Source organism: Lolium perenne, chromosome 5 (genome assembly GCF_019359855.2).
Source record: "Lolium perenne isolate Kyuss_39 chromosome 5, Kyuss_2.0, whole genome shotgun sequence".
Taxonomy (NCBI): domain Eukaryota; kingdom Viridiplantae; phylum Streptophyta; class Magnoliopsida; order Poales; family Poaceae; genus Lolium; species Lolium perenne.
The window spans coordinates 258,944,976-258,956,051 of NC_067248.2; the positions used below are offsets into that span (position 1 = coordinate 258,944,976).

General features: G+C 45.9%; 1 protein-coding gene across 1 annotated transcript; it reads right to left on the reverse strand.

Annotated features, from left to right (window-relative positions):
• Positions 1 to 6,008: 6,008 nt before the first annotated feature.
• LOC127302853 (uncharacterized) lies at positions 6,009 to 10,814 on the reverse strand. The gene is made up of 10 exons (XM_051333542.2): positions 10,434 to 10,814; positions 9,814 to 9,850; positions 9,532 to 9,607; positions 9,402 to 9,447; positions 9,216 to 9,314; positions 7,847 to 7,915; positions 7,393 to 7,750; positions 7,122 to 7,270; positions 6,522 to 6,993; positions 6,009 to 6,436 (listed from the first exon to the last, which is right to left on the reverse strand). The coding sequence occupies exons 1-10, from the start codon at positions 10,725 to 10,727 to the stop codon at positions 6,378 to 6,380; spliced, it is 1,659 nt and encodes a 552-aa protein (XP_051189502.1). The 5' UTR covers positions 10,728 to 10,814; the 3' UTR covers positions 6,009 to 6,377.
• Positions 10,815 to 11,076: the final 262 nt, after the last annotated feature.

The window sequence follows — 11,076 nt, forward strand, 5'->3', positions numbered from 1 at the left end:
TTTCATCAGGCAAGCATATTGGCATTCATATCTAGTATGATCCCCAGATATGCAAGCAAAGGTTGAGTAGCCACAAGATCCAATCAAACAGGTGAGCAACCAAGCAGTAGCAAGGCTACTGAGGTCACATCACACTTAGCACCATTTGAAATAAAGCCAACTATAGCACATCATCATCCAGAAATGGATTCAGATTCATTTGCTTGCTAAACAATCATGAATAGCAAATTCCTATGCAAGCAAGTCATTTAAATCATCACTGCATAAGCAGTTTATCATAAATCAATTTATTCAAGCATGAATTTATCACAGATCCATGCTATCTATTGACAGTAGCACACTATAGGGTATCATAGCACCAATCACTGCATCACAGCCACTGGATCTAGTCCAGTAAGCTAGAGCAAGCAATAGCACAAGTAAGCAGTAGCATAGTGATGCTTGAGCATCAGCATCAACAAGGAAAAAGAATCACTTAGCCACAGAATTAATCAGTAAGCAATTACTGACATCTAATTGATCAAATGGATCAATTGAATCAAGTCAAGCCACACAGATAAGCTAGCCAACAAGCAATGGATGATCCAATGGATCATTAGCTTACACAGGAAGCACAGAAGCACTTCACAAGCACCACTGGCACTCACAAGTGTCACTGATGCACCACAGTACACCTGGACAAGCAAGTATAACATGCCAGTAAGCACAAGCAAGCCCATAAGCAAGTACAACATGGCATAGCAAGCTCATAAATAAGCACAGCAGAGCATAGCAAGATTAGAGCAGGCTAGGAGCAACAGATAAGCAAACAGAGCATGTACATCAAGCAAGGCAACACTGGCCAGTACCAGAAACTAGTGATTTGCCATGAGCTTGCAGCAAATGGAGCATAGGCAGATTAAGCAGCCATGGCAGAGCTCTGTGTGATCACGGGATCACCAGAAAGCAACAGAACATGAGGAAGAAGAAGTACAGAAGCAAGAGAGGCGCACAGACATGGAGAAGAGAAGGAGGAGGTGAAGAAACTTACACGCGCCTGGAAGCAGAGGCTAGGGCATGGCGAGGCAGTGCTCGCGCGGCCATAGCAGCTGCAAAGCCAGGGTAGGCGCCGACGTTACGCCGGCGAACACGAATACCACCACCGTAGCAGAGCACCAGAGACGACGACACAGGTACTGCGAGCAGCACCCGCGCCAGGTCAGTCTCGGAGGCGCACACATCGGCGGCGAGGACGAGAACTCGCCGGAGATCGTCAATCGCCAGAGGCGATTCTCCACGAGATCCAGAGAGGGGCGATTCGCCAGGAGAGGAAGAGATGGGGGAAACCACGCGGACAGATCGGTAGATCGTCTCGCGGCGGTCCCGATTTGGTAGGTGGCTATGGCAGGGGAGCACGGAGATGGCCGGAGCGTGGCGGCGGCCAGGGCGGCGACGCCATCGCCACAGGCGTCGCGAGAGAGTTAGGGTTAGGGACAAGCGAGTGAGAGAGACGAGCGAGTGAGTGAGGTGGGCCGCTTCGGCGCCACATACCCATAATGGGACTAGCCTTAGTGGGATGTCCCATGGGCCTTAGTTAAGTGGGCTGGCCCAATAGGGGCCAGGGGTAATTTAGTCTTTTTACTTTTTAAAAAAAGACAAGGATTTAACCAATTTTTTAGTAAATAAAATACAACTCTAAAAATCCATTAAAAATTGGATTAGTGAATGAAAAATAAATCTTAACCAGAATAAAATATGAAATAGAATTTAAGAAACAAATTCAAAATTATGAATTTGAAGAATTTAAATAATAACTTGGAATTTTAAACTATTATTTCCTTGTATTTAAAATTCAAGGAAAAATCTCAAATAAGTTCAAATACTTATTTTCAAACATTTCAAAAGGAAATTCTCTTATTCCAAGTCATTTCTTTTGAGAAAGGTATTTTTTCCAAGAAAAATACTATATTCCTTTTTATTCCAAAAACTATAGAGGTAACTCTATGATTTTAAATTATCTTTGAATGAGTAAAGAAATCACCAAGTAAAGTAGTTTTACTTTGAAGTATCTTACTTTATGTGAATTAAAATGGTTTACACTTTAAATCAATTGCAAATTACTGCTAAAGGCACAAATCTTAACTCAACCCTAAATTGCTATAACTCAGCGGGATAAAGGGATTCAACATAAAATAATACATCCATGATTGCATTATTTAGATTTTATAACATTGTCCTTACAGGACAATGATGCTTCTTACAGAACCCGAGGTCCAGGTTCCATCAACTGCAGTGAACTGCACTATCTCACAATCCACAGGCAAGTTCACCCTTGCTCATGTCAACTTGATTATTTTCTACTACTTAAATGCAAAGCTATATACTTATCATTCCTGCATCGCAAATAAAATGTTACTTTCCAACTATGAATATGAATATGTGGTTGGTAATGGAACCATGGTATGTGTTGATATGGTGGAGGTTCCATTGCATGGGTTATATCACCCTAGGATTAATTACCAATGCCGTCCAGTGATTCTAGCGCCGTACAAACCGCGTTGACCGTGAGATCTATAATGGCTCTGGGGAAGCCAGCCGTATCTTTTCCCTTCTGCACGCCAACGGATTGGTAGAGCTGGCGGGGTGTTGGAGGCACTGCCGTAATAGGTTGGGATAGCCTTTTAAATCCCCATCCATTAGTGATGATAAGCTCTACGATCTATGATGGATTGTCCGGAGTACACCGTGAGTAAAGCCGTATTATCGGAAGAAGTCTACTGGGGGTGTAGGGTCGGACAAAAGGGTGGGTTTGCAGTCGCGGAGAAGGCGGTGTGGGCTTGGATTTTCATACCTGGCCTCACACCAAAGGAAGTGTGAACGGGGCAAGTCCCTGCGGATGGCAAAAGGGGTGGAATCTCTTATGGGAAAAGTAACGCACCTCTGCAGAGTGTATCAAATTGTGGCTATCACTCCCTGTTCCGGGAAGGGAACTGCGAACGCGGCAGGAAAGGAACTCCACGAAGTTCTAGTCAACCTGTGAAGACTGACGGGCATAGTTTTCATAATAAAAGCAACCTTTTGAAGAAATGATTTCAAAACATGCATTGACCTGCGATTTCCTGATCAATGGTCGTAGCTAGTGCATCAAACACCTTTTTACTCTTTTAGAACTTGCTGAGTACCTCTGTACTCACTTTCTTTCGACACCCTTGCTAGACTGTGATCCGGAAGTGGAGGCCATCAACGATGGAGCACCAGAAGGAAACTACGAGCTGGTCTACGAGGAACCTGATCTTACCGGAGGAGTAGAAGGAGTAGACTATGGGATAGTCTACGGACCTGATGACACGGCGGTGGAGGAGTAGTGATATTCCCTAGCATCATAGAGCGGAGCAACGTAGAACTTACCTAAATAAGTTGTTGAGCTCTCCTTATATTTGGTTATGAGTTGTAATCGTACTTAAGTAGTATCTTAGGGTGTTCTCATAGGACCTGTGAGAATACCAACTTGTTAAGACAATGTTTGTAATAATGTATGGAGTGTTATGACCTGCAATGTTTCTGTTGTACCACTCTGAGGGATATGGCAATTTGTGAAGAAGTCTCTTCACAAAGATCATATCAACGACTTGTATACTACAACATGCAGTGGTATGCTGGGTCACCGCAAGGGGTCTGTTCTCAAGCCTCCTTGGCTCCATCTGCACATACGCTGGGTTAAGCTCACTCTCCCTTACACTACTCCACACACCCTCTCCTCAAATCAACACAAACATAGTCCGAATCGAAATAAGCTGTATATGAAAAAGATGCGTGTTGATGATAGGAATCATTTCCCATAATCGGGTTCGAGTTTCGTCAGTCATAAATCGTCAATTTCGTGTATGAAGTTTTGAGCGATTTTTGTTAAATTCTTCGCACGCACTCAACCGTTTGAAATTTTCTTTGACGGGTGGGTTCACCTCACCATTCCGCATGATTTTCATGTTGAAAGGTTTTTATTTTGGTGGACATAGATGGATAAATAAATGACTCACTAGTATACTGCAATGTGTACGTATGTGTGAGTATAGTTTGGAGTACTTTTGCTCAACTTCTCGCTTGTCATCTTCATAGACGGCGATGTGGTGATGATATGTGAGAAGTGAGAGGTGATAATCCATGGTGGCGGCGGCATGGTGATGTTCATCTTCGTGGTCCACGACGTGGTGATGCTTGTGACCGGCGTGACCGATGGTGTCATGGTGGTATTCAGCTTCGTCATTGGCGACATGGTTATGCTTGTAACGGACGTGAATGGTGATGTCATGGTGGTATTTGTCTTCGTGGTCAGCGACTTGGTGATGCTTGTGACCAGCGGTGTCATGGTAGTCTCGTCTTCGTGGTCGACGACATGGTGATTCTTGTGGCCGGCGTCACCGACTGCATCATGTTTGTCTTCGTCCTCGTGGTCGGTGAGGTGATGATGCTTCTAGCAGATGGTCTTCATCTACGTGGTCGGCGATGTGCGCATGCTTGTGACAGGCGTGACGGACAATGTCATGGTGGTTATCATCTTCGTGATCGGCGACGTGTTCATGCTTGTGGCCGGCGTGATCGGCGGTGTTATGGTGCTCTTCATCTTCGTGGTCGGCGACATGGTGATGGTTTTGACTGCGTGACGGCGGTGCCATGGTGGTGTCTGCTTTCGGAATCGTCGACGTGCTAAAGAGGTGAGAGGTAAGGTCACCATGTAGATAAATGGTGAGGCTAGAACTGGACTCGTATGTAACCAAACGATTGGGCCTTGCTTACTTTTTCGGCGCGCAAAAGGCCGCACAGCCTACCAAACGACCCGGCTTTCATGGCTCATGGCCCATTCGCGACGCACAAGTGAGCCCATCTCGCTGACGCAGTGAGCCACGATTTCCATGCAGGTAACTAAACGCGCTCCAAACTTTCTGCTTTCCAGTGTAACAACATCCCCCGAGCATGTGGTTGGTCTTCTTCATCTGCATATCCTTCCCCTAATACAAACTTTCAACCTTTACTGGACTGACAAGAAGATCTCGTGCATCCAGTATAAGAGCATCTCCACTCGTCCCCCGACGAGGCCCCCGAGCGACGTTTTTCCCATCCGGACGGCGAAATTCGGCCCAGTCGCGCCCCCGGTTCCTCGTTTTCGTCCGGATTTGGCCCTTCATCCATCCGGCGAGCCCACGCCATCCCCGGCCCCCCGGGGAGCGCTCGGGGACTCCGGACGAAACGAAAGCGCGCGAAACGTTCCCGCGCGTCTGGTGGCCCCAACTTGTCGGCGAGAGACACCGATCGTCGTCCTCATCGCATCGTCTTCCGCGCGCTGTAAAAGCCTGCCGCCGGTCAGCATTCGCCGGACGCGTAGCTTCCATGCGGCGAGTTAATGCCGTCGCCTCGGTTTCATGCGCGCCTACCGCTATTTATCGCCGAACTACCCCGGCTGCCCCACTTTTAGTTTTAGTATTAGTTTGCCAATCGCCGAATTCAAATATATGTACGAATTCAGCCTATTTATGTACGAACTCGCCTCTATATGTTAAATATCATTAAATTTCGCTTATGTTTGAACGAATTCGCCTATTTTGTCTGAATTCGTCGTATTACGTTGCATCCATCCTGGGTCGCGGCTGGGAAAATGGGCCTCCCCACGCCAAATCTTCCTCCAATCCGGACGAAAATTTCGCCGGATTTGGGCGTGGGGAGGCTCTAACACGAACCCGGCCGGTCTGGATTGGCACTCCATGTGATAGAATGTTGGCCACCTTTCAGGTTCCTCTATTCCAACAAGTCACCTTTCAGGTTTCTCTACATCGGCAAATCATCTTTCCGGTTCCTCTACCCGACCAGTCATATTCAAGATTTCCAAACCCGACGGTATAGTATTTTTGAAACACAAACAAAAATGCTTAATATTTGTGGAATTGTCGATAAAATAATAATATTATTTAAAAAATCTCCTTTCTTGTAAACAGTAAAAAAATGTTTTGTTTTGTTTATCAAGACAATGAAAAAGCTGTCACAACAATATTATAACACTGAATAATATAATCTATACAGATGATGGTTCCTGTGGATTCTACACATCAGAGTTTGTCTAATATCTGGCCGCACCTTAATTATGCTGTTAAACTCCCTCTACACTTCTCTGCAATCTGCACGCTATCCTAACTCCTAAGTAAACTAAGCAATTACACGATAGACAGACTTGAACAATGGTGATACCAGGCCACGGCGGAGCAACAACCACTCGAAAAAAGCATCACTACAGCAATAGGATTCAGCGAAAGTCCTTGCTTGGCACCCGCAGTACACGTGACTGGAATCATGTGTCGAAATGTCAAATTATACAGGTCGAGCTTGTATTCTCTGCTCACTCTGGTCAATCAGCGGTATGTGTCTGCATCCGCAACCAGTTGTGCGGTAGGTGCAAACATGACCGATCCTGAAAAGGTAAATGGGTATTAGTACTAGCAACTTTGAACCAAAAGATGAACAAAATGAGAAGAACAAACTGTCAGGATTAGTACCTGGCACAGCATTAAAACCATTGATGGTTTGGTGCTTTGCAGGCCATTCCTGAACATTATGGCTGCTCTTCATCTCGACAGTGTGTTCGCCTCGGTCTGCTGAAACCTGTGTCAATGATCCACACTGCATGCTTGATAGTGCTTGAGAATCGGTCCTGGTCCCGGTAGAAGCATATGGAGCGACGTGCGGATGAGGCCCTGCTGAACGGATTGCGCTGGCAGGATCAACAACAGTTTGCTGTTCACTCGCTGTGCTGGTTGGTGGTGTTACTGATGTCGATAGTGAAGTCGGTACAGGTGGCTTAAGTGTGTTTGGTGATTCATCATCTCCTACCCACCCGCGACCAAACATCATTCCAGGAGGAATGGCCTGTTCAATTCGCTTCGATGCAACTTCCCAGCCAAGAGGGCCAAGCTGTGCAGCAAAACGTGCCAGACTGCGGGGATAGGACTGCTGCAACTGAACCCCGATCTGGTAAAAACATTGTGTTAGACTGAGAATAATAGTATCTTGCTGTTCGCCAATGTTAACAAGAACTTAAAACTATATTGGCATATCATGGATATCTTAGGAGACATGACTTGTGCTGGACACTCAACTGGTACAAGAAGCTTCCTTGTCCCGTTGTATGAGCTTGGCAGCTCATATATTGAACTGGATGGTTGGTGCTGATAATATGTAGTTCGGCGACTATCTTCTACCAGAGCTGGGTTCTTCCCCATTTTTCCTGAACATTTACTCCCAGACCCTGGGACAAAAGGAAGACATCAAACAATGTTAACAGGGCAAACAAATTGGTCAAACTGAATGAAGGTCTTCCGTCGACAACATCCTATTAAATGCTGATTTATTCAATATAATAAACAGAACCTGAGTAATCTTCAGCGCTTTCCAATTTGCGCCCGCTGGACCAACTGTGCTCACTGCTTCTATTGCCAAAAGAAGCTTTCAGTACATCTGCAATCCTCTGTTGTATATCAAACCCCAAGTGTGCATGAAGTCCGGTATTTCCAGCAGTAGCGAGTGTGGACCTAGAAAAGTCTGTAGTAGGATGTTCTGCGGGTGGCCTCTCAACTTTCGGCTGCACAGTGTTCTTTGGAGGCCTACCCCTGCGACGTTGTGGTTTTGGTTCCAGTTCTGGTAATGGTTCTGGTTCTGGTTCACTGGCATCACTATCTTGCCTAAGATTCTCAAAGTCCTTCTTAGCAACCTCTTGAATAGCCCGTGCCTATATTACATGAAATGTGAATAATACATATGCCGCATCTCATGGTTTTACACAATCATGATAATATAAATCTGAAAACAAGGTTCGATGTTTGACCTGTCGATAGTATACTGTGTCTGGTGAATTGTAGCACATCGCGTTTGATGTTATCAAGAACACATCGTCCTGAAAATAGGCAACCTATGTCAAATTGATTGAGCTTGATATAATACAAATATCATTTTGAGCTTAGTAGAACTTTGATTATACACAGTAAAAAACATTTGATTATATATTAAATACTAGGACGCCTATTTTCAACAGCGAGTCTAAGTACCATATATTCTTGAGGCGTAACTTGCATGACCATGACCACGGTTTAACACACGCATGGAACCAGCTTTCGGTCGACAGCGGCTCGGTATTTCATTTCCGCACAACACTTTTCTATTTGCTGTTGTTTGTTTGGGCTTCTGCTTTTAGTGATCTGAGGACTAAACTGAATCATTGGTGAAAACTACAGATCTATGATTACAGATCCAATATTTTCCAGGTGGTAAGAGAGGTGGTAGCGATAAATAACTAAATCAAGTAGCAGTGGTGGCAGAATGCATAACACACCAAACCTATAGAAGTATGAAAGTTCAAACTTACTCACTTGACCAAATGTCTCCCACATATCAAACTTCAATCTGAAGTCCAACATACTTTGTTGTTGACTACTACCATTTCATAACAGGTCATAAAGAATAAGCATATTCCATGTTGTTGCAATTTATCATATTCTACTACTTCCATAACAAGTAACAGAAGCAGTACATGTAATGTAAATATTTTTTTATATAAGAAGTATAACTTGGAAGTTTGTAGTAAATATTGCAGAAGCTTCCACCCCACTGATTTGTGTGTTTTTCCCTAAACAATTTATCATTTCATCTAGCCTCGAATTTATGGAAAAGTTTTTTTTTACTTCACAACATGCGCTTTCAGTAGATCACTCTTTCCAATAAAACTCTATATAATAACAGATACCTTAGATGATTCCTTAGTAGTCATATAGTTTAAACAACTTTTCACATAAGTGGATATACAGATCACACAAACAACGGCAGCAAATAGGTATGATATAAGATATTTGTGTGATGTTGTCTCTGGAGTAGAATACAAGACTCCAAAGACAACAGTAGGCAAGATATTTCGGAGCAAGTAAGAAGATACCATGATTTTAGTTATTAACTACTGTAGTACAAGAATCTAGCAAGAAAATGTCCCTATGTAAGAATGAAGGAGAAATGTCAGCACGAAAAAACACACTAGCGTCGTGGAGTTGATCAGTTATCCAGTTGATATAGCAACTAAGATAACCAAATTCCCAGCAAATTCCTATGAATGCCCTCAATTTTTCTGCCTGCTAAATGTGGAAACCCAAAATAACCAAGAAAAGCACAGACAGCAATGAGCACCAACAAACAGATTCTACACTAACCTCGAATTGCTCCAAGTTGGCATATGCTCCCTTATCAAGCTTCTTCCGAAGAGTCGAAAAATCCATTGGGTGCTTGACAATATCTCTGTAGTCGGGCAGCTGACAATAAATGCACAATCACACACAGATCAATCAGCTTCCGGGAAACAAAAGCAGCAAAAGAAACAGTCGTGTTCAAGAGCAAACCTCTTCATCATCAACCGGCTCCGAGAACACGCCATAGGTGTCCTTCCTGCAGGGCAACAGGAACCCAACACTCAGATAAGACTGTTCTAGAGCTGCGAGTGGAGTGAAGGGAAGAGCAAGAGCAACTCACTTCTGCAGCCTATCAAGGATAAAGACCAGTAACTTTTTGTCCGGCAGGGGCGTGGTGGGGCCGGAATCTGACGGCTCTGGCGAATGAAAAACCCACCCACAGGAACAATCAGAGGCAGGCGGGAGCATTTAATTAAACAAGAACAAACCGGAATGCATCCGGCACTACAGGAGTTTAAAAATGGCATCTTCGTGGACACTCGTCCAGGTGTTGTTGCTACTGCCATTTTGCTCCAGAAGAAATCTGAAGATGAAGAATAAATGCATCGGAGAGGAAACCGACCTTGACGCCCATCCGTCGCTATCCTCCTCTTTTCTCCCTGCAGATGCAGATAATAAAAAAGATATAATTTTTTTTGAAAAAACAATGAGACAAATATCTTGGCAGGAAATCGAGGAGAAAAGGCGCCAGAAAAAGTGGGGCTTGCGTTTACCGGCGCCAGTTACCAGGTATACACTGCAGATCCGACGCGAGATGGAGCGAAATTTGGCGCGAAAGGCAGGGGAAACCAGCCCCAAAAAAGGCATGCCTTTAAAAGCTCTGAGGCGATCCGCTTATGAAAAAGAAATGGAATGCGCCAATTATTGGCGGTGCGAGTGATGCGAGTGAGGTTTTTGGTTTGTCCAACCAGCGAATGATTGGGAGAGAACTCAGGCTGGAGCAGGGCGGCCGGCGTTGACCACTGTCGTGGCGGCGGAGATGGGGGGCAGTAAAATATAAATACAGGGCGCGCAGCCCTTTTTGTGCCTAGAATAGCAGGGAGGATTTCGTCGGGCGGGGCGGGGCGGCGCAGATCCGTACGCGGCAGGGGCGGAGCGGTGCCGAATTGCGCAAATTGTGGTCGGAATCGGGCGGATTCGGGCGGGGAGGGGGCAGATCAGGGGGAGGGGAGGGGCGCCCACCTTGGATGCTGATCCGTCGTGGAGGCCGACGACGAGGCGGAGCTTCTTGTCGCGGCGGTGGTCGTCGTCGTCCGAGTCGTCGTCTCCCGAGTCGGCGTCGTCCGGGGCGGGGTTCCGGCGCGTGGAGGTCCGGCGCTGCTGCCGAGCCTTGGACTCCTCCTCCTCCTGCTGCAGCTTCTGGAGGCGGAGGGTGCGCTTCTGGATGTCGAGCAGGGAGGGGCGGCCCTTCTTCTTCCGCTTCCGGCGGCCAGGCGCAGGCGCCGACATCGCCGCCGGCGGCTGCTGCTTGCCCATTGCCCACCCGCGGACGCGGAGGCGTTTCGCTCCTCCTTTTTTTTTAATTTCGTTTTTATTTTGGTTGCTCGCGGGAGGTTGGGGGATGGCGTGTGGTGGTGGGTACACTTTTTGGTGTGCTGCGGTTTCGCTCTTTTTTCTTTCTTTCTTTCTTCTTTTTTCTTTTGCTGAGGAGGGTGGTTTGGGTCCTTTGTACAGCACGTGAGGTGTGCGTGGTTGGGGCTGGACTCGTATTCCGTGTTTGTATCTATATGTGTAATTGTGTCCGTATATTAGAGCATGTCCATCCGCGTCCTCCAAAGCGTCTCCCAAACCGCGCCGGATTGAGCGTTTGGGGGACGTGTTTTGT

Coding starts and splice junctions, on each gene's coding strand:
- LOC127302853 (XM_051333542.2), bottom strand. CDS start 10,727: ATGGGCAAGCAGCAGCCGCCGGCGGCGATGTCGGCGCCTGCGCCTGGC. Junction 9,448..9,531: donor ATCCTTGATAGGCTGCAGAA/GTGAGTTGCTCT, acceptor GTTGCCCTGCAG/GAAGGACACCTATGGCGTGT. Junction 7,751..7,846: donor ACACAGTATACTATCGACAG/GTCAAACATCGA, acceptor CATGTAATATAG/GCACGGGCTATTCAAGAGGT.